We start from the raw sequence: 24,686 nt of genomic DNA on the forward strand, positions 1-24,686 counted from the left end.
AGGTAACCTTATCACCATAACTAATTTGTTATTCTTACAGTCCAAATAATCTTTATTTTTTAACCGAGGTAGACCAAGGAGGTCTTGGTTATTCGTTTGGAAAAAGAAATTGAGTTTATAAGTGTGCTAGTCAAATTTTGTTTCACAAATTATAATTTTCATGCCTATATTAAATAAACTTTTTAAAAATGAAGAAAACATTGTTTTAATCTAAATTAAATAAACTTTTAAAAATAATGAACACGTGGTTTTAAAATAAATTAAATAAACTTTTTAAAAGTAATGAACACATGGTTTTAAATATGTGGAATCAATTTGATAGTTACTAGTTAGTTATTTATAACCGTAAAATGTAAAATAAATTAATAAAACACCAAGAAATATTTATTATATACAATTAACCGTCATAACTACGATTCCTTTTATACAACAAGCACTTTCTATTTTTGACCAACATTTCTAACTTAGTAAATCGGATTTTGACATGAGTTTTGCTAACATAATATTCAAAATATGGTCCATTTCGTAAAAACTTCCAACAGACATTTTACACCACAATAGTAAAAATGATAGAATTGTTACCATGAAAAAACAGTAAATACCGTACATATAATTTTTAAAATCTAGTTACTGAAACTGTTATATGATATCAACAATACCCGTGTAATTAATATAAAAAATGTATGTAGTTTATGCTTAAGAACACATATTGTTGTGTGTTTGATTTTTTTAACAGCCAACGAATACTATACAAGCCCGATCATCCGGATAAATTCATTGGCAAAAGTTCACCCACGCCCTAAGTATACAAACAACGCTGGTAACCAGACTCGCCCACCATACCAGAGGAAACCCACTGCCCGAAAACCCCTACCCACCTGAAACAAATTATAAGCAAATTACACCAAGTGAGACTCCAACCTATGACTCTTACATTTGTGTACGGGTATGTTTGGCACGAAGCTTTTAGGAGTTTCTAGCTTGAAACTTTTACGAAAAAGTTCATACTCAATAAAAAACCTTGTTTGGTTGAATGAGCTTGAATCTTTTGGTTGAACGCTCCTACTAGTAGCGTTTAGAAGGAGCTACAAGCTTTTAGGGAAAAATGACTATTTTAACCTCTAAATATAATGAACCTTTTAATACATAAACTTTTTAAATTTTCAATTATGTTCATTTTGATCATTTTATATATTTTATTAAAAGCTACAGCTACTCTGTCAAATATCAAATATATCTAAAAAGATACAGTTAATTACCAGCTTCTAACCACCAGCTATAGCTTTCAGACACCAGCTAATTTTGCCAAACATACAGTAAAGACGTACAATGGAATGATGTCGATGCGTATGTGAGTTAATCGTTAAAAAACAACATAACAAAAAAACCCTAATTTGTGCAATGCCTGTAAAGTCGACACGTTAGAGAAAGAGAAAGAACCAACGGTCTGTTTCAATATTTGATTAGGACCCATTTAGATCCCCATATAACAAAGCCAAAAAATGAAAAGGAAATTATATACAGGTGTTATCTTTCTCCCGAGGGTTCTCTTTCTTGGAGCCTCTGTATTGTTTTTCTCCACATAACCTTATTACTATTATTAATCCATATTATTCTAGATCCATCTTTCATCTATCTTCTTGTTTCTTCCCCAAATTATTATTCCTTAAACATCATACCATATTCTTTCTTCTTGTTCAACAACTCCAAAGTGGGTGTTCTGTTCTTCAAAGACTCAAGAACACCCATCAATCAATGGCTTCTTCATCACTTTTCAATACAAACCCATCATTTACATTCAACCCATTGTTCCAAAATCACGCCAAGATTCAAACTTTATTCAAATCCAACACACCAATTAGTTTTAATTCAGTTAACCAAACAAACCCTTTGAAATTCTTGAAAAGTAAAACCCCAAATTGCAGGAACCCTAGAACAACAGATATGGTTGACCCTGTTGTGTTTTACCTTAATAAGTGTAAGAAAAAAGAAAGTGAAAGAAAAGATGGAAGCTTTAGTGGGATTCAGGATTTGTTGAATCTTTGTGGGTTTGGGTATTGGATTCAAGGGTTCAGATGTTTTCCATGGCTAGCATTGAATTTTCATATGGCTAATAATTTGAATATGAATCCTTCAACATTACAGTTGGTGCAAAACTCTGCTAATCTTCCAATGGTGGCTAAACCCCTTTATGGGATTTTGTCAGATGCTTTGTTCATTGGTGGTTCTCATAGGTTGCCTTATATTTCCATTGGAGGTTAGCTGTTCATCTGTTCATTTCTTCATCACATTAATGCTATTGTGTGTGTGTGTGTGGGGGGGGGGGGTCATTAGGTAGTTAACAACTTAACATTGCTAATTTTTATCTAATTGCATTTGGGTAGGTTGATGATTTTAGGGTCTTTCTTTTAAAGATGTATCAAACTTTATAAGTTATTGGACAATAATTGTAGTTTCTTTGAATATTCTTTATAAAAAGGTTATTCCAAACTTACATATGTTGTGAAAAAAGAGGAATAAAATCTTGTATAAATTGGCCAAATATGAAATATCTGTCAAATGATGTAGCATTTTGAAGCTTAGCATATTTAACATAAATCTTGTGTATTCTTGAATTTTCTAGAAATGCATTGATGAATTATATCTTTGGCCCCTGTGGTTATATCTCTTTTACTATATTAGCCCAAAATAAGAATTTTTAACATATCTGCCTCCATGGTCTCTATAACTAACCATTTTGGCCCCTAAGTCTAACCATTTTGGCCCCCATGATCTCTAGACTTAGGGGCCAAAATGGTTAGTTATAGAGACAGGGGCCAAAAACGTAATTTAGTAAAAGTGATATAGCCACGGGCAGATATGTTGAAAATTCTTGTTTTGAGCTAATATAGTAAAAGTGATATAGCCATAGGGGCCAAAAACGTAATTTACTCTATCTACAATTTACCAATGTATTTCTAGTGCATCTGGTTGGCAAATTTGAGTTAAAATGTTGGAAAATATAGGTGGTATGGGAGGATTGGGTAACGGGTCAAAATGGGTAATCTGAGAGTGCATGTTGATACGGGCCGGGCCGGGCCAACCCTTAAACATTTTTTTTATAGAATCACTTTTTGTTTATAATCTAAACTTTGTTTTAACAAACTGATTTAAGAGCTCTTTATGTATTTGAATGCTTTACGGATCACTTTCAGCCTGTCTGACCCGTTACTTTTAGTTAAATCCTCCATCTTAACCCGTTTGACCCGCTAAAGATAAAGCACAATCAAAATTTTTACCGGTTTATCGGTAAACGAGTAGAAATTGATAAACATTTTTTTTTATGGTGGGAAATGAGTAACCTAACATTGCTCATAGCTTTAAAGTGATTGATATCAATCTTTACAGTTGTGCTGCAGATATTATCATGGGGTTCAATGGCATTAATCCCGATTGCTAGTGAAGCGCTACCGATTCTCATGACGTGTGTTCTTCTTAGTAATCTCGGCGCAGCGATTACAGAAGTTGCAAAAGACGCGTTAGTTGCAGAATATGGTCAAAAAAACAAAATAAACGGTCTCCAATCTTACGCCTTCATGGCTTTAGCCGCTGGTGGAGTTCTAGCCAATTGTCTAGGCGGTTTTCTTCTGTTAAAAACTCAAAAACTGAAATCCATGTTCTTGATCTTCGCATCATTACTCTCGTTCCAACTCGCGTTATCGTTAAAAACAAAAGAAGAATCATTTTGTTTGCCTCGATCTCCGAACCATCATGAATCAATCTCGTCAAGTATCAAGGAACAGTTTTCCGACCTCATTACGGCGATTAAGGATGATTGTGTATTAAAGTCGCTTTCATGGATTGTAGCTTCTTTTTCCATGGTACCGATCTTATCCGGTTCTTTATTTTGTTACCAAATACAAATCTTGAATCTCGATCCCTTCATAATTGGGATGTCGAAAGTTGTCGGGCAAGTACTTCTATTAGGTGTAACGATCCTCTACAACCGCTACTTTAAAACCATCTCGTTTCGGAAGCTAATCGGGACCGTTCAAATCCTATACGCGTGTTCTCTACTTCTCGATCTTGTTCTTGTGAAGCAAATAAATCTTAAACTCGGAATCCCAAACAACGTCTTTGTTGTTTGTATTTCGGGTATAGCGGAAATAATCAATCAGTTCAAGATTCTACCTTTTCAAGTGCTTTTCGCAAGTTTAGCCCCTGCGGGCTGTGAAGGATCGCTGATGTCATTCTTAGCATCAGCCCTTTGTTTATCCTCGATTTGTAGCGGGTTTTTGGGTGTCGGAATGGCGTCGTGTCTTGGAATAACATCGGTTGATTATTCAAACCTTCCTGTAGGGATTGGTATACAGTTTTTGGCAGCGTTGGTGCCGGTTTTTTGGATTCATAATGTACCCACGTCACTACCGTCAGATGAAAAGGATAAGAAGACGGGTTTAAGTAAAAAGAGGCGAAAGACCCGAAGGGTTGGGAGAGTCGTGTTCAATATGGTTTTCGTTTATCGAAGAGAACGAGAATCCGAGGCACAGAGGTGAAGATTACAGATCAAGAAAATCTTTAATATCATTAATTTAATTTAATATAATTTAAGTTAAGGTAGGTTGATTTCTTGCTGGGAGTTAATATTCACACATCCCTCCCCTCTATCTCTCTTTATACATACATAGATATATATATATATATAGAGAGAGAGTGAAAAATGATGTGAAAATAAGATTCAGGGGTGTGAGAATAGTGGAAGCTTTTTTTAACTTGTGTACAGTTAGCATACATGTTAAGAATGTCAATTTTTTTCCCTCTTATGAATTCCATAATATGACATAAGCTAAGCCAAAGATGTGACACCCTTTTGAATTCCATAATATGACATAAGCTAGACCAACAACCTGACACCGTCGTTGCATGGAATTGACAAGCAAGTACTTCACACGCGTAACTCTGGGCTGCGGCTAGAATCTTGATTTTAGTGTTGGCACATATGACATATGATGTTGTCGTTGACGAGCAAGTACTTCACACGCGTAACTCAGGGTTGCGTCTAGAATCTTTAGTTTAGTGTTGCCACATATGAATATATGATGTGCACATTCAAAGCATAAAATTTGGATGCGACACCACTTACGTCACTCCGAAAATGATTTTATCTTGGGATGGACCATCATATTATTTATTGTCCGTTTGTCCTGTCAATTTAATTCTTATTCAAGTACTTTTTTGTTTTAATTTTTAGGGCCTCTAACGTGACATCTGTCCTTTCATGTAGCACCCGTAACACATACTGATCCTAAACCAATTATATGCATACCACATTTTAGAGTAAAAATATCAAAACAGTAATTATTATTTACCAAACTACTCATGGTTATCAACAATAATTAGATGGTATAAAAGTATAATGTTTCTATATTTATGACATACGATATGATTCATAACATGATAAATAGAGAACGGAACCTACGAAACTCGTAACTCTTAAAAAAAAAACCTGGACTCTAAACACTATTAGTCCTTTAAATTTTAATTACGGGCAGCAAACCATAAATAAACTATAAATAAGAAGATATTATGAAAGCAACCATTTTTCTAGGTGTATTACACCTATATGGTCATGCCAAAAGAATTCACATGTATGACCGCGACTTCCAAAAAATTTCACATGTATGACCATGACTACAAGAGTACAAGACAACATGACCTTATAACAACTTTTACCGACTTGTCATCGTTAAGTTCAAAGATATTAAATAAACATATGTTACACGGGTGCCCGTGGTGTATTAATAAATTTATATTCACATACATGTTGTAACATCTGACTTCTCGTACAATCAACATTATCTGTTTTGCTCATAAGGATTACAAATTTGTTTTTGGTTGCTCTGATAGAGACTTTTTAGAAGGTCATTCATCCTGCTATTGCTCTCACCTGAGTACGTTTAATTGTGAAGTTCTCTGACGCACTACCATTAAGCACAAAACACATTGGTGATATATGGGACTGGGAATTTCTTATGGCGAGCCATCTCTCATGTGTACAAAACTATACAGAACGACATGAGATTTACCTAAGATGTTACATATGTTTTCTCATAGTAAACGTAACTTCAAAGTAGATATATACACGGATCTCATGATAAGTTCCACGTTCATAAGTGTCTTCATATCTATTATAATTTCTTTTTTATACTCTTCGAAAATCGAAACTAATATATTAACAGTTTCCTTAGTAGACAGTCATCATAGTTTTTTTTTTTTTTTTCTTGAACGGCGAATGTAACAATAATCATACTCCTAAATTACACCAAATTGATCATATATTACTATATAACAGGAATTGAACCCTGATCTTCTCCCTAAGAGGCAAAAGCCTTTACCACTTAACTAAATAATGTAAGCATACTTCATGGCATGTAATATTTGTATGAACTAAGGAAGGCTTGTTTAATGTATTTTGGACATAAACGTTAACGTAAGAACCAATACCCAAAAGTAATAAACGTGAATTTATAAGTAAACACTTCCCAACGATGATAAAATTGCTCAAAAGCACAAATAAATTTCAAACCACATTACCTTAAAATGAAATCACAACGTGCACCATTGGTGTCTTCTCTCATTGCCTCCCCCGGTCTTTTTCCTAAGAAGTAAGAGCCTTTAGGCTTTACCACCCAGTCGAAGATGGAATGACAGTATTTTACGGTTCATATTTCCCACTTAGCCTGAGTTAGGGATATAATTTTTCATAAGTTGTTTATGCTACATGCGGGTAACCGTGATTACGATTGTGAAGCAAAATAATACATATCCTTGCTTTGTAAACAGTTGGAAACATAAATTCTTTTAGGTGAGTGGTAAGGTCATGGAAGGACCTTACTCTTGTTTGTGACTCGTTCACCATCAATGGACCATGATACGTGAATGTTAGAGAGAGAAGGAGAATTAGAGAGAGAGGAAGATGAACAAGAAAGATCTCACAACCAGCTAACCATTTTGTTATTACCCAACTCCTTAAGTACACTATTACAATTGTCATTAACTATCTCAATAGACTATTAACTACTACTAACAACTATCTCATAACAACCCCCCAACTATTACAATATTACAATTAAAACCCTGTAATATATTTATCATATCAATACTCCCCTCTTTAAGTAATTTTGACCCCAAAATTACCAGTCCTTAACAAATTTCAACACCCAAAATCAAAATCAGGGAACTGCGCTTTCATCTCTTCAAGATTCTCCCACGACGCCTCTGTAAAAGGTAAGCCCCTCCAGCTAATCAACACATCCACACTGACACGATTACTCTTCTTGACCATCTTTCGATCCACTACTGCAGCTGGATAAAACAAGAACTGAGATTGCACCTGTAAAGGAAGAACAGTAGAATGATCACCTCTTGCTAGTTTTAACAACAACACATGGAAAGTAGGGTGAAGTTGTGCTTCCGCGGGTAAGTCTAGCTTGTATGCAACTTTACCAACTCTTTCCAAAATTAAGAATGGCCCAAAGTACTTAGGGCTTAGTTTACTATTTGTGTGTTTCCTTAGAGAATGCTGTCTGTGATTATGTAATCGCAAATATACCCATGCCCCACATCAAACTCTCTTTCACTTCTTTTACCATCTGCCACCTGTTTCATCTGATTCTGGGCGACCAACAAAGCCTATCTCAGCTGTTTAATTGTTTGCTCCCTTTCAACACACAGTTGATCCACTGCTTCAATAGTACAATCTTTAGGAATATAGGAAACAAAGATAGGCGGTGGATGCCCATACAAAGCTTGGAAAGGTGTAGTCTTGATTGAAGAATGGTAATTTGTGTTGTACCACCATTCAGCCAAGGTTAACCACTTGATCCAATGCAAATTAGTAGTAAGTGTCATGCTCCTCAAATAAGACTCAATACACCGATTAACGACTTCAGTCTAGCCATCAGATTGAGGATGGTAGGCAGTTGACATGTTCAATTGTATACCATGCATTTTAGTGAACTCTTTCCAAAAGCTACTTACGAACAAGGGATCTCTGTCAGAAACAATGGTTTGAGGCCATCCGTGCAGCTTAAAAACATTATCCATGAAAGCTTGAGCAACCCCAACGGCTGTATAAGGGTGTCCCAACAGAATAAAATGACCAAACTTAGTTAACCTATCCACCACCACTATAATAGAATCCTTTCCCTGCACCTTAGGCAACCCTCCTATGAAATCCATTGAAATATCAGAAAAAATATGTTTTGGAATAGGTAAAGGTTGCAACAATCCAGGATATGCTACATTCTCAGACTTAATCCTTTGACACACATCACAAGTTCGAATAAAGTATCGAACTTGTTTGTGTAATCCTTCCATTTGAACATACCCTTGATCTTTTGAGTGGTAGCATGTACACAAGAGTGCCCTCCCATACTTGAATCATGGCACAACCGAATAATATTTCTTTGTAATTCTTCATTATTTCCTACTATCACCCTGTTGTCCTTCAATAATACTTCCCCATTCCACTTATATCCCTTTACAGCCTCTCCATTAATCAACTTCCGTATCTTATCTTTAATCACACCATCATCTTGCCATGAACTCTTGATTCGTTCCCAAAGAGTTCTATCCAATGTAGACAAGGACATAGTAAACAAGGCAGGACTTTGAACTCTAGACAATGCATCAGCCACTTGATTTTCCACCCCTTTTTATACACTATTTCATAATCATACCCCAACAATTTGGAGAGCCAAGCATGCTGTAAGGGTGTAGTTAACCTCTGTTCCAGCAGGTACTTCAAGCTTTTTTGATCTGTTCTGATAACAAAATGACTGACAGACAAATAGTGGTGCCAATATTTCACTGCATAGATGATAGCTAATAGTTCCTTCTCGTATACTGATAAAGCTTGCTGCCTGGGAGATAGTGCTTTGCTGATAAAGGCCAAGGGATGATTATCTGCATTAAAACAGCCCCAATCCCTAATGCAGAAGCATCAGTTTCTAGCACAAAGGGTTTATCAAAATTTGGAAGAGTCAAAACTGGAGGTGAGCAAACTGCCTCTTTAAGTTTTTCAAAAGTACTTGTAGATTCCTCCATCCATACAAAGTTATCCTTTTTTAAAAGGGAAGTCAATGGTTTTGCTAAAATACCATATGATCGAATAAATCTTCTGTAGTACCCTGATAACCCTTGGAAACCCCTCAACTGTTTGACATTGGTAGGTCTTGGCCATTGTTTAACTACTGCAATCTTCTTTGGATCAGTTGCTACCCCTTCCTTTGAAATAATGTGACCCAAATATTCTACAGTCACTCCTCCAAATGCACATTTAGAAAGTCTTGCATACAACTTAGCTTCCTTTAAAACAATCAAGACCTCCCTTAAATGTATCACACGCTGATCTACCGTTTTGCTGTACACCAGTATGTCATCAAAAAATACAAGCACTGATTTCCTCAAAAACTCCTTAAAGGTATGATTCATTAGAGATTGGAAGGTAGCCGGAGCATTGGTTAAGCCAAATGGCATTACGAAGAACTCAAAGTGACCCTCATGAGTTCTAAAAGCTGTCTTATGTACATCATCAGGATACATCCTAATTTGATGATATCCTGATCTTAAATCCAACTTAGAAAATAGTGTAGCTCCTACCAATTCATCTAACAATTCTTCAATCAGAGGTATAGGATGCCCATTCTTAACAGTTGCATCATTAAGCCTCCTATAATCAATACACATTCGCCACGACCCGTCCTTTTTCTTGACCAGCACCACAGGGGCTTCAAAAGGGCTGGTACTACCCTGTATAACTCCTGTATCCAATAACTCCTTAGTCATCTTCTCTATGACATCCTTTTGTGCAGCCTGATACCTATAAGGCTTTTGACTAATAACCATGGATTCATCCTTTAGAATAATCCTGTGATCATAGGCTCTAGATGGTGGTAAACAATTGGGAGTGGCAAAAACATCCCCAAACTCCTGCAACAAGGATTGAATCTTGCTATGAGTTACCCCATTAGAAACCACTGTCTTATGTTGGTAATGCTCCTCACCCTCAACTTGCTGTAAACTGAACAATTGAGACTGCACAACTTGATTGCACTGTGTTGACAATAGATGACTCATCAATTCATTCAAACATAATGAGACTCTATTAGTATTACTTCCCTTCAATTGATAAACCTTATTATCTACCCGAAACTGCATAGTCAAGTCTTAAAAATTCCACACAATATCCCTAAGAGAAGACAACCATTGAACCCCCAACACCATATCATAACTAGCCAATGGTAATACTAGCACATCAGCTTTCATCCACAAACCTTGCATCTGCCATTGAAATCCTGGACAAACTTTCGCACACAACAACTGAGAACCATATGCTACCCCCACTTTCATTCCCTGTATGTCTTTCATTACACACCCCAACCTAATAGCTAACTTCTCATCAATGAAATTATGAGTAGACCCCGAGTCTATCAATATTTGTAAGGTTTTTGTACCAATATTGCCTACTACTTGCATAGTAGAGAAAGAAGGGATACCTGTTAAGGCATGAATAAAGATAAGAGGGTCAGTCGTTGTAATGTCAACCACTGTATCTTGGGTAACATCAGCAGTTGGGTCATTAGTCATAAATTCCCCCTCCTTTTGTCCTTCATCCTCCCCATCAACCACTTCTAAAACAAACAATTGTTTATTTGGGCATTTGTAGGTAGGGGTAAACTTGTCATTACATCAGAAACATTCCCCTTTTGACCTTTTATTTCAATTTCTCTACTGGTCAATCTTCTAGTGGTAGTCAACTTCTGATTGGGGGAGGGATTAGGTAACAATGGCAAAAGCGATGTATTAACTGGTGGTTTGAAGGTGGATATAGGTTTAGGATTATGTATAAATTGGGAAGATGTTGGTTTAGAATTGAATGAAGGTTTAAACTGGGATTTCATCTTATCATTAACAAGTTTCTGTTTCTTTGCCAACATGTAAGCTTCTTTCATAGTTTTTGGATCAAACATACTAACTGAACCTCCTAATTCAGGTTTAAGACCCTTAATGAAAAGACTAATTGCATACTCTTCTGATATAGTTACCCTTAATAAGTTTTCATCAAACTCATCACAATAAGTTTCCAACTCCCCATCTTGTACAGTAGAGGATAGAATTCCCATAGCATCTCTAAACAATTGCTTAGAAAACCTATCAGTGATTGTTCTAGCATATTCTGCCAATGAAACACTAGTAATAGGCCTAGTTTTTGCAAAATTGTTATGCCACTTAATAGCTTTTCCTTCCAAGTTAATCACAGCATACCTGACCTTGTAGTTTTCCGGAGTATCATCCACATCAAAAAAGTGCTCGCACAATCTTCAACGTCTCCAGAACCATCATACTTTGGAAATTCCAATTTCCCCATCCTAAAGAATCTATCATTCCGATTGAAATTATTGAAATCTTGATTGGTATTATCCGTGTTGCTAGAACTGGAATGATTATTGTTGTTATTGCTAACCAATTTCTCCAATAATTGTTTGAAATCATTGTAGGTATGCTCTGTTTTTGCCATGAACGCGTCAATCTTGAGCAGTGAATGTCACGGCCCCCGCACCCGGTTTGATCCGATCCAGGAGCCGCGGGACAGAAAACCCGTGGTATTCATATTTACAGCGGAAGTCTTGACAGGATCGTTTAAACTTGAAAATGCCCGAGTATTATTTATAATTCGGGATAACCCCGTAATTTACAGTGGAGGAATTTAATAATTCCTTTATTTTACAAAACATGTTTATTTAGTTATTCGAGCCACTACTTTAAGCTTTGGAGTGCTCCAGAGCACTTGTACTTGATTCAAAATAGGTCACCTGAAACATGTTGTAAAAATATTTTGTCAGCGGTGAAATACTGAGTGAATCATTCATTTTGATAAAATGACACATTGTTATAATCCACAGTATTAAGAGCGATTACAATGTTTATATGTCAACCAATTACCCACAGTATTTGTCACTCGACTCGTTTCTGTGACTATGGTCATATCACCCATTGGCTAACTCGTTGTCCAATGGTGAAGATTATCAAGTAATGTATACAAAACCCCACATACTGGCTGTAATTGAAGACTACAATGACTTAATCCCTGTAACTATAACTTTGGAAACAAATATGATTTTGAAAGTAAATTTTGTAAAAAGAGAATGGCTCACTTTGTAAGTTTAGACGGGCAAGGTTTAGCCTACTGATAAGCCGAATAACCTAGTTTAAACAACAATGCACACGAACCAGGTTAGTAACTAATACAACATTTACGATAACTCATGAGATACAACCCTCACAACAAATGACAAAGTGCGATACTTAAATATCCAGCGGATTCGCAACGAATGACAGAGCATAGCCCGGATTTGGGCAACACCCAAACATCCTGTCAGAATCACGACGAATAACAAAGTATAACCCTAATGCGGGCAGCACTTAAACATCCATTGGATATTTTAAATCGATCGGATATTTAATCGTAGCAGCGATCGAGTTATTACCCGGTATTGTGGCAGCACCTCTCTATATGAAAATTATAATTTTGACAGCCTAACTTCGTTCTTTGATCGAAAATTTGAGCACGGAATGAAAGTCCCATGCACAGGCTATTTATAGCCTGAAAATGGGTTTTACGCGGCCCGCGTAAACCCATAGGTAATCTTTACGCGGCCCGCGAGGCCGCCTAGTCTAGGCATAGGGTTGATTGGTCATGGGCTAGACTTGCCAAATGGGTAATACGTGGCCCAAATGTATAACCGGTTGAAATTGAAGTTAAGGCGGCCCGTGTAAAGACGAGTTCAACATTTACGCGGCCCGCCTGGACTCCTAAAGCTTATCCAGTTTGATTAATAAGTTGAAGCAGCCCGCGTAAGGTTAAGCTATCCCTTACGCGGCCCGCCTAAAACCCATTTCTCTTGTTTTCTTGATTTTTTTCAAGCTGGTTAGGGTTTTAGGGTCCGGGTTTTCACGTATGGATAATTTAGGGATATTCTTGAAGGTCCTTACATCCTCCCCACCTTAATTAAAATCTCGTCCTCGAGATTTATTGAAATAAGTATGGATATTTGTGCTTCATCTCTGATTCCAGCTCCCAAGTATATTCAGGTCCTCTTTTTGAATCCCATTTTACCTTAATTAGCACCAGTCGCTTATATTTGAGAAACTTAATCTTTCTATCTTCTATTTGAAGCGGTTTTTCAACAAACTTCAACTTTTCATTTACTTGCACATCTTGGAGAGGTATTACCAGGGAATCGTCAGATAGACATTTCTTGAGGTTGGATACATGAAACACATCATGTACTCCAGCTAACTCTTCTGGTAATTGTAGACGGTAAGCAACTGGTCCTATTCGTTGGATTACTTGAAATGGTCCTATATATCTTGGGCTCAGCTTTCCTTTCTTCCCAAATCGTACTACTCCTTTCCAAGGAGAAACTTTTAAGAGTACCTTGTCTCCGACTTGAAATTCTAGCGGCTTGCGATGATTATCTGCATAACTTTTCTGGCGATCTCGAGCTGTCTTTAGTCTTTCTTTAATTTGCATTATCTTGTCGGTAGTCTCTTGCACAATCTCAGGTCCTGATAATTGACTTTCTCCTATTTCTGCCAAACAAACTGGAGTTCTACACTTGCGTCCATACAGTGCTTCGAACGGGGCAGCTTCAATGCTTGCATGATAACTATTGTTATAGGAGAATTCAATTAAGGGCAAATGATCATCCCAATTTCCACCAAAATCTATTACACATGCTCTAAGCATGTCTTCCAAGGTTTGAATGGTTCTTTCAATTTGTCCGTCTGTTTGGGGATGATAAGCTGTACTTAAATTTAATCGAGTACCCATTGCTTCTTGGAAACTTGTCCAGAAGTGTGACGTAAAATGACTATCCCTATCCGATACAATAGAGAGTGGAACTCCATGTAGGGATACTACTTCATCTACGTACAACTTGGCTAACCTTTCCATGCTAAAGGTCTCCTTCATAGGTAGAAAATGAGCTGACTTGGTTAATCTATCCACAATTACCCAAATCGCATCACTACCTTTTCTGGTTTTGGGTAACTTAGTAACGAAATCCATGGTTATTAGTTCCCATTTCCAAACAGGCATTTCTAATTGTTGAAGTAACCCTGAAGGTTTCTGGTGTTCTGCCTTAACTTGTGAACAAGTAAGACACTTAGATACATAACTAGCTATATCCTTTTTCATACCTATCCACCAGAAGTTATTCTTTAAATCTTGGTACATCTTATTATTTCCAGGGCGCATAGTATACCTAGATTTATGGGCTTCTTCTAGAATCTTATTTCTTAAATCTCCTTGCTTAGGTACCCAAATCCTTCTCTTGTGAAATCTCCAAATTCCATCAGCTCCTTGCTCCAATTCTTTCATTCGTCCTTTCATTCCTTCGGCATCATCCTTGATTGCTGTGGTTTGAACCTTCTATAATTGTTCCATTAAATCTAACTGTAGATTTAATCTAAGAGCACGAATTTGCTTTTGTTTTTCGTGATACTTACGACTTAGGGCATCTGCAACTACATTTGCCTTTCCTTCGTGATATTGAATATCACAGTCGTAATCGCTTAGAATTTCCATCCATCTTCTTTGTCTCATGTTCAATTCTTTTTGCCCAAATATGTACCTTAAGCTTTTATGATCTGTATAGACAGTAAACTTACTTCCATATAGATAATGTCTCCAAATTTTAAGGGCAAAAATTACTGCTCCTAATTCTAAATCGTGAGTCGTATAGTTTTCTTCGTGCTTTTTCAACTGTCTTGAGGCATACGCAATTACTTTTTTGCGTTGCATTAACACACATCCTAATCCTAGCATAGAAGCATCACAATAGACTTCAAAATCTTCTGTTCCATCTGGTAATGCTAAGATTGGGGCATTTGTTAACTTTTGCTTTAAATCCTAAAGGCTTCTTCTTGTCTAGGTCCCCATTCAAATTTTACAGCTTTACAGGTTAGCTTGGTTAATGGCACGACTATCTTAGAAAAATCTTTAATAAAGCGCCTATAATATCCAGCTAATCCTAGAAAACTTCTAACTTCCGTTGCTGATTGCGGGGCCTTCCATTTGGTGATAGCTTCAATCTTGGAGGGATCTACGTGAATACCTTCGTGATTCACCATGTGTCCTAAAAATTGCACTTCTTGGAGCCAGAATTCACATTTCAAGAATTTGGCATAAAGCTTTTCTTTTCTTAACAAAGTTAAGAGTGCATGCAGGTGCTTACAGTGTTCCTCCTGACTTTTGGAGTAAATAAGTATATCGTCAATGAAAACGATTACAAATTTATCCAAATACGGTTTACAGATTCTATTCATCATGTCCATAAATGCTGCTGGAGCATTGGTTAATCCGAAGGGCATGGCTGTAAACTCGTATTGTCCATACCTAGTTCTGAAAGCAGTTTTAGGTATGTCTTCTTCTTGTACCTTCAATTGATGATATCCGGAGCGCAAATCTATCTTAGAAAAATATCTAGCTCCTTGCAATTGATCAAAAAGATCATCAATCCTAGGTAATGGGTATCGATTCTTAATTGTAACTTTGTTTAACTCCCTATAGTCGATACACATTCTCATCGATCCGTCTTTCTTCTTTACAAACAACACCGGGGCTCCCCATGGAGAGGAACTTGGTCGTATAAACCCTTTACTTAGTAATTCATCTAATTGTTTCTTTAATTCTAGCATTTCAGTAGGTGCTAACCGATAGGGTGCCTTGGCTATCGGTATAGTTCCTGGAATTAGATGAATTCTAAATTCTACCTCCCTATCAGGTGGTAACCCTGGTAGGTCTTCTGGAAAGACATCTGGGTATTCTGATACTATTGGAATATCCTCCAGTTTCTTACTTTCAGTATTAACAACTACCGAAACCATATATACTATTCCTTGTTTTCTTGAATAACTGGCCAACTTCATTACTGAAATAAATTTCAGTGGCTTTTGTGGCTTATCTCCGGTAATTATTACTAATTCTCTTGTGGGTGTATGGATTTCTATGGAATTTTTATCACAGAGAATTCGAGCATGGTTGGCTACTAACCAATCCATTCCTAACACGACATCGAATCCGGCTAAATTTATGGGTAACAGGTTTGCAGAAATATTATGGCCTAAAAATTCTATCTTCCCATCTCGTAAAACCTTATTTATTTTAACAGAATTCCCATCTGCCGTTTCGACTGTAAAAATCTGCCTAAGGTTGGTTAAAGGTAAATTAAGGGTTTGGCGGAATGAAGTATTTATAAAACTTTGGTTTGCACCAGAGTCAAATAATACTTTTGCATAAACGTCGTGAACTAAAAACGTACCAGCTATGACGTCAGGAATTAGTTCGGCTTCCTGAGTAGTCAATTGAAAGGCTCTTGCGTTTTTCTTGGTAGTTCCTTCTGCAAGTTTAGCCTTGTTATCTGCTGGTTTGACTAATTTAGGGCAATCTGGCTTGAAATGCCCAATTTCTCCGCAGTTGTAGCAGACTATTGCTTTCTTTCTGCAATTATCTTCACGATGTTCGACAGCTTTGCAAAAGTTGCAGGTTTCATTACATCTTCCAAAATGCTTTCTTTTGCAGTTTCTGCAGAACGGCGGAGTGTAAAATTTCCCGGTTCCTCTTTTCTTGAAATTGCTATTATTACCCACACGAAATCCTTGGGTAATTTTTTGAGCCAAATCCTTCTTTCTATTTTCTTCTCGAGTGCGTACCAGGCCGTCCGTTAGAGTGTTGGCTAATTCTATCGCATCGTCAATCGTGCGAGGCCTAGCAACTTTGACAATGTCACGAATCTCGCTAATTAAACCCCAAATATAGCGAGAAATAAGTACCGGTTCCGGCGAAGCCAGAGTAGGTACAATCCTGGCATACTCAAGGAATTTTGAAGTATACCCTCGACAGTCCACATCCACCATTCGGTGGCTTAGGAATTTGTTTGCCATTTGCTCTTTTTCATATTTGGGGCAGAATTTTCTTTCTATCAGTTGCTTAAATTCTTCCCAACTCATGGCATAGGCCACGTCACTCCCCTTAGATTGTAGTACTGTGTTCCACCATTCTAATGCTTCTTCCTTAAAAAGGTGCAAAGCGTACATGACCTTATCTTCCTCAACACACTTACTTATTTTGATCACTGCCTCGGTTTTTTCCAACCAACGCAGTGCCGGAGTCGCCCCTTCATTGCCTGCGAACTCCACAGGTTTACGGGCAAGGAACTCCTTATAAGTGCAACCAGGTGTTGCAGCTTTCATCCTTTTATGTATCGGGGCTTGAATTCTGTCATTATTATTACCGCCTCCATTGATACTATTACTGGCAGTATCGTCGTGCGTATGTTTACTAGGGTGAGCTTGCGAAGGCTCAACAGGACTTTTTACTGCAGCGACGATAGCTGGAATATCATTAACTATTCCCTGAGCAACAAAATTTTCTATGTCTTGCCGATTTAAGAAGTGATCCTCGTTATTATGTTCCGATTGGTTAACTTCATTAATTGGTTCATTAACATCGTGTTCCATCTGGAAGTACATCAATCACAAACTATTATTTAATACAAACACCTTGATATACTTTATAACCAAACTTTATTTAAATTAGCAAACACAACAACCTTATAGATCTATTACAATTGAAATTCCAAAAACATACTATGACAATTACACTATGACAATTACACCCTGCATTTATTTTATTCCCTCGTACTTATTTATTTACCATGGTTGGTCTTGGTTTGGCCACTTATCTTAATTAAGGATCAAGATTTACTGCAGTGGTGGCTAGCATATACAGGTCTGACCATTTTTCATCTAATTCGTCTTCCCACGGCGGGTTTTTACCTATTTCTGTATTAACTACCACTTCTTTTGAATTGGACGTTCCTACTTTCTCTTGGCTTTTTCTAATAATCCAATCTCTCTTCTTGGGAGTAAGTGGGTTTTCATAGTGCGCCTTACGAATAAATATTCCTTCATTAGTATTCACTGAATATCTTGAGGAATTTGGTTGGGACGAGGTTTTCTTAGTCTTTTGGGCATTGTCTAGTTGATGGTAAATATCCGAAAGCTTTTGTTTACCCATTCTGTACATTAACAAGTAGTCAATTAACACAAAAATACAATTAAAGAAACAAATAATCACACAAACATGTATAGCCAAAACTGTCGACTTTGCGACTATTCGATTTTTATATATTTTTAATATTATGCTTCCGTACAGAATGATTATATTACAAGGTTTTATTTTTAGACTATTTTACAAGATTTATATTTTACTATTATTATTAGTATTATACATTACAACCACACTACCCCATGCAATCCCTGTTAACTGGCTTTTCAGAAACGACGTTCCCTCTCGTCGTATTTCCAGGAGATCTGCTCTCCTACCTCCCGAATTCTATTTCCGGCATCCACCAGCTCCTCGCCATAATGGTGGAGTTCAGATAAGTTTTCGTTACTCATTGGTGGATTTGGTATAGGTTCCGGGTCGAATTGAGGGAGAAAAGTGTTAGGGCTATTCATGATGTTCTGAAATTGCCAGTCGGTAGTCCACCACTCCTCTAGTGTTCCTGGTAAAGGTCTAGGGTACATAATAGGGTCTGGAATGGCAGGTTCTAGGTTAACAGGTAGTAGGGCTTCTGCTGGGTAGTTAAAGAGAGTTTCATCGGTAGGTCCGATGATATCACCTAGTGACAGTTTACGGTCCAGCTCTTCTTCCCAAGATAGTGGTTCCTGGTTTTGCCTGGAACTCTCCCCAGTTTCTATTCCCTTTCCTTTGTCTTTAGGATCGTCCTTTTTCATGGTCTTTTGAGTTGCTGGCTTCTTCCTGCGTACACGCCTCCAACCTGCCCACCTATGTCTCTTTTTCACTACTTTAGGTTTTTCCTGAGGTTGGGCTTTAAATACCATAGGCTCCTCCACATCTGCCTGGTATCCAGTGGTAATACTGGTGATATCCATACCTGTACTATGGATTGAAATATTTTGTAGGGCTTCTGATAGTTCGTTCATGCTGTTAGCACACACGAAGACGCACACAATCCTAAGTTAAAATTTTGTAAACTAAAGTTTCACAAAATCACAGAATGGCAATCAGATAAATTAAGTATTTCTAAATACTTAATTGGCTTAAATCAGTGGCTCTGATACCACCTTATTCTGTCACGGCCCCCGCACCCGGTTTGACCCGATCCAGGAGCCGCGGGACAGAAAACCCGTGGTATTCATATTTACAGCGGAAGTCTTGACAGGATCGTTTAAACTTGAAAATGCCCGAGTATTATTTATAATTCGGGATAACCCCGTAATTTACAGTGGAGGAATTTCATAATTCCTTTATTTTACAAAACATGTTTATTTAGTTATTCGAGCCACCACTTTAAGCTTTGGAGTGCTCCAGAGCACTTGTACTTGATTCAAAGTAGGTCACCTGAAACATGTTGTAAAAATATTTTGACAGCGGGGAAATACTGAGTGAACCATTCATTTTGATAAAATGACACATTGTTATAATCCACAGTATTAAGAGCGATTACAATGTTTATATGTCAACCAATTACCCACAGTATTTGTCACTCGACTCGTTTCTGTGACTATGGTCATATCACCCATTGGCTAACTTGTTGTCCAATGGTGAAGATTATCAAGTAATGTATACAAAACCCCACATACTGGCTGTAATTGAAGCCTACAAAGACTTAATCCCTGTAATTATAACTTTGGAAACAAATATGATTTTGAAAGTAAATTTTGTAAAAAGAGAATGACTCACTTTGTAAGTTTAGACGGGCAAGGTTTAGCCTACTGATAAGCCGAATAACCTAGTTTAAACAACAATGCACACGAACCAGGTTAGTAACTAATACAACATTTACGATAACTCACGAGATACAACCCTCACAACGAATGACAAAGTGCGATACTTAAATATCCAGCGGATTCGCAATAAATGACAGAGCATAGCCCGGATTTGGGCAACACCCAAACATCCTGTCGGAATCATGACGAATAACAAAGTATAACCCTAATGCGGGCAGCACTTAAACATCCATTGGATAGTTTAAATCGATTGGATATTTAATCGTAGCAGCGATCGAGTTATTACCCGGTATTGTGGCAGCACCTCTCTATATGAAAAATATAATTTTGACAGCCTAACTTCGTTCTTTGATCGAAAATTTGAGCACGGAATGAAAGTCCCATGCACAGGCTATTTATAGCCTGAAAATGGGTTTTACGCGGCCCGCGTAAACCCATAGGTAATCTTTACGCGGCCCGCGAGGCCGCCTAGTCTAGGCATAGGGTTGATTGGTCATGGGCTAGACTTGCCAAATGGGTAATACGTGGCCCAAATGTATAACCTGTTGAAATTGAAGTTGACGCGGCCTGTGTAAAGACGAGTTTAACATTTACGTGGCCCGCCTGGACTCCTAAAGCTTATCCGGTTTGATTAATAAGTTGAAGCGGCCCGCGTAAGGTTAAGCTATCCCTTATGCGGCCTGCCTAAAACCCATTTTTCTTGTTTTCTTGATTTTTTTCAAGCTGGTTAGGGTTTTAGGGTCCGGGTTTTCACGTATGGATAATTTAGGGATATTCTTGAGGGTCCTTACAGTGAAGTTGCATGCTCCTTCAAAGTTTTTTCAATTTCAGGTTGACCTCTTGTTGTTGTCATGAGAACCAGATTATGAATACTCTGTTTTACAAAACATTTTTTGAATTGAATTGTTGAACTAATTGATCGAACAATGATCAATTTGAGTGATGAAACAAAGAATACGAATAGAATTGACCGAACAATGATCAATTCCGAAGTGAAACAACGCAATTTGGAACGAAGTTTGATCGAATTACCCGATTGAAACGATACAACAGATTCTCGATCAAATGGAGTTGCAGAGTACCGAGGATCGGTGGCTCTGATACCAATTGATACGTGAATGTTAGAGAGAGAAGGAGAATTAGAGAGAGAGAGAGAGAGAGAGGAAGATGAATAAGAAAGATCTCACAACCAGCTAACCATTCTGTTATTACTCAACTCCTTAAGTACACTATTACAACTGTCATTAACTGTCTTAACAGACTATTAACTACTATTAACAACTATCTCATAACAACCCCCAACTATTACAATATTACAATTAAAACCCTGTAATACATTTCTCATATCAGACCAGATGTCCAGATCACAAACATAACTCGTCTCAAAATTTGTTTCTAGTCATTGTTAGGATTAGTTAACATGTAATAAGTGTTGTTAAAGAAAGATATCATGCGTAAGTCATTTAAAAGATTCAAACTATTATTATTATTATTATTATTATTATTATTATTATTATTACCACCACCACCACCACCACCACCACCACCATTATGAAATACAAAGGCTCTTAAAAATAAGAAGTCATACAAAGAGTATCAAACGGACTTCGATTGACCCTTATTAGTCTCATCAGTCTCTACGAGGTGAGATTTTAGGTTTTCACTTTTGGATTTGTAAGTTGTAGATTTTAGAAATTTTTGTTTACTATCATTGTGTCTTTTATTTATTATTGTGTCTTTTCTATATTTGCGTCACCGTGTCTTTTTTGCGACCCATTGTGTCTTTTTTCCTCGACTTATATTTTGGCTCGCCATTATGTCATCTATTATGTCTTTGTACACTTGTAACACCTCGAAAAATTTCGTCCAATAATGTCTTGACACGTGTCATAAGGTTCCGGTATGTGAAAATATACTTTAGAGGGACTAAAAGTGACAAACAGTGAAAACTATGGAACGTAAGGTTCCAAAGTGTCAACAATGGATAAATAGACTCTATGATAACCCTACATAATGTTTATAACCTTAAACGGATGGATCATGGATCATACGAAGCGGAAAATGCACAAAAGTGAGGAATTACAAACTATAGGGGCCAAAAGTGTCAACATGTTGAATTTATACCTCTGAGTGAACTTTTGGCAGACCCGAAGCTTTGTAAAGCTAAAATATACTCACTAGAATATGTGGTAAAAATTTCATGAAGTTTCGATAACGTATGAGAAAGTTATGGCCAAAATCGTACTTGAGGGGTTAAAAGCATCAACGTCGAATTTCATGGTTTTTCAGTTGAGCGCAAAGTTATCCGAGGACATTACCATGTTGGTAAATGTCCCAAGGTTCTTAAAAACCAAATTTGGGGGTTTACGAGTCAAAATAAGTAGCCGAAACATCACGTGCAAGGACAGGGACCAAAGCTGCCAAAGTTTGAAAGTGTTTGGCTGACCAGCAGGCCAGGCGACCCGCCTGGACAGACCCAAGCGGGCCGCGTGACCCTATCAGATGCAGAAATTCGCGAAATGGGCATTTTGGGTCCGAAATTTGAATCGGAAACAGCTTGCAACACCTCCTAAACTCACCAATGAGAATGCTTGCATGTTGGGACACCTGTGGAGCTCTGGCAACACCTGATTTCATCATAAATTAGATCAAAAGCTCTCAATTTTTGGGCACATGCATTGTAAACAAGAACACTAGCAATTGCAAGAACTCTCAAGACTTCTCCAGGAGCTTTCTGATCATCAAGGCAGACTCCAAGTGCTTGCTAGGCTTCATTAGGACCTTGGTAATCCTTTATATCATCCTATAATTCGTTCTAGCATAGATTAATTGCTAAAAGTCAAACCGTTGTTCTTATAATTTGACTTTTCGATTAAACAAGTTTTACTCTGTCATTTCTCAAATTGAAACCACTGATATGTTGGTATTTATGTGGGAAACAAACCCTCAAAAGGGTATTCTCTGATTTCCACCGTATGCATGCTAATTGTCGAGTCAAAGATGTTATTAAAAAGTCAACAGAAATCGTTTTTGCGAAAAATAGCTTAAATGGTAATGTAGATGACATGCAATCAGTTTGATCATCAAAAATAAATTATAATGAATATAAGAATGTGTTTTATCATAATAAACTCGACAATCCTTAGTATAAATACGAATCGGAACCGAAAGTCTTGTAAAACGACTTTTTCGTAGACTATCGATTCGGATCCGTGCATGCATGTTTGAGATCTGTATTGGAGCATATTTTTGACCATTTATATTTTAGTATAACTTCTTGGAATTTTTATATCTCGAGTCTACACTTAGCCGATTCATTTGCATGTTTCCGATTTATGCTTAAAGTTGACTATTTTGCCCTTTTTGATATAAAACGTGATTTTTGGAAAAGTGAAAGAGTAGAAATCTTTATTATTAATTTATAAACTTGCACCGAAAATTTGAGGTCAGTTGGTGGTCCAGATTTTGAGTTATGACCGATAGCGTAAAACTAAAGCTTTATGTTTAATAAACGGCGCATTTCGCATATAACCCATTTCAGGCCACGTTTTGATATAAAACTTTTTACCCACTGATGTTATATATTATTTTGGGATTTTTGATGATTTTTATTTAATTTTTGGCTGAACGTATCATGGATCGCTAAGTCGATTCGGTTAATGACGGTTTTGACCGTTTGAGCCATAAAATGAGTTTTATACATTCTTTTGACCTCAAACCTTTTTCTACTGATTTTATTTGTTAAATAAACTATTTTGAGCATTCTGGAAATATAAAAATCTCAACTTTCTTTTGAAGACCCGGAAACGGCTCTAAATCGCATTTTTAGCATTTTTAACGCATAGTAAGCGTTATACTCATTTTAAACATATAAGACTCATACCTACTGATGTATTTAGCATATTTTCATATAATAACAGTAAGTATAAGATTTTGATCTCAGATTTCCATTTTTGACATTTTTAGCCCTTGTGAAATTACTAAAATATCCCTACGGTGCATAGTTTGATTTTAAATGATAAGTTTTGTATACGGGTCATACCCTACTGTTATAACATGTCAAACTAAGTATACTTACTGTATAAATCAGACCTGTAACTCAGATTTCTAATTTAACTCTTTTATAATCTTTTAAATGACCAAAATGCCCTTCTAAGGCATAAATTGAGTTTAAAATCATTCGGGGCATAATAGAACATAACTTACTGATATTATATCATATTTAAAGCATATTATTTCAGGGAACTTGCATTCGACTCTTTTGGCTACCCGTAACGCCCTTTTTGCGTTCGGTTCGGTTTACGTAACTAGTTTGCGTAAATTGATCGAAACGGGTCAACCGTTATCATTTTTATCTCAAAATCCAGAATGTATTTAGTATACCCATATTATACAAGTATTCAAACTTGTCGGGTCTAAATCACATTTTATCCGGTCTTTCGCTTAATCGTGCGCTTGTACCGTATCGTCCTTAAAACTAGCCGGTCAAAGCTTAGGCTTAAATAAAAGACCTGTTAGAAATCTAATAGGTTATTATAAACCTTTGTTCCAGATTAGGAGGCCCAGTAAAAGCTATCTACACTTACCGATTGTGATTCATACTTGCTCAGGTAAATACATTTTGACTTATTTTCCCTATACGGGATTGGGGTACGGTATATAGAATACCGCTTGATCGAGCGCACAAATCCTGCGCCTTGGGTGTACAGTCTTGAATAGTTTGTGCGACTCGTTTAAACAGTCTTGTCTTACTTTAGGCTTTGGGGGGTTATTGACCGTGTCCCGGATATCCTTGGCATTATCTTACGAGATGGCCACGACCA

At 37.0% G+C, this 24,686-nt stretch overlaps 1 protein-coding gene across 2 annotated transcripts; it reads left to right on the forward strand.

Moving 5' to 3' along the window:
- The first annotated feature begins 1,478 nt into the window (after window positions 1-1,478).
- On the forward strand, window positions 1,479-4,800 carry LOC110877685 (probable folate-biopterin transporter 8, chloroplastic). Of its 2 annotated transcripts, none has more exons than XM_022125868.2 (2): window positions 1,479-2,257; window positions 3,388-4,800. In XM_022125868.2, the coding sequence occupies exons 1-2, from the start codon at window positions 1,756-1,758 to the stop codon at window positions 4,533-4,535; spliced, it is 1,650 nt and encodes a 549-aa protein (XP_021981560.1). In that variant the 5' UTR covers window positions 1,479-1,755; the 3' UTR covers window positions 4,536-4,800. The 2 variants fall into 2 exon arrangements, with proteins under 2 accessions (XP_021981560.1, XP_021981568.1); XM_022125876.2 differs by having other exon boundaries at window positions 1,482-2,257; window positions 3,399-4,800.
- Window positions 4,801-24,686: the final 19,886 nt, after the last annotated feature.

This window comes from Helianthus annuus, chromosome 1, assembly GCF_002127325.2.
Source record: "Helianthus annuus cultivar XRQ/B chromosome 1, HanXRQr2.0-SUNRISE, whole genome shotgun sequence".
NCBI lineage: Eukaryota > Viridiplantae > Streptophyta > Magnoliopsida > Asterales > Asteraceae > Helianthus > Helianthus annuus.

What these genes read in the sequence shown, in the direction of transcription:
- LOC110877685 (XM_022125868.2), top strand. Translation starts at nt 1,756, where the DNA reads ATGGCTTCTTCATCACTTTTCAATACAAACCCATCATTTACATTCAAC. An exon ending in GCCTTATATTTCCATTGGAG is followed by an intron (nt 2,258 to 3,387) that starts GTTAGCTGTTCA and finishes CAATCTTTACAG; the next exon opens with TTGTGCTGCAGATATTATCA.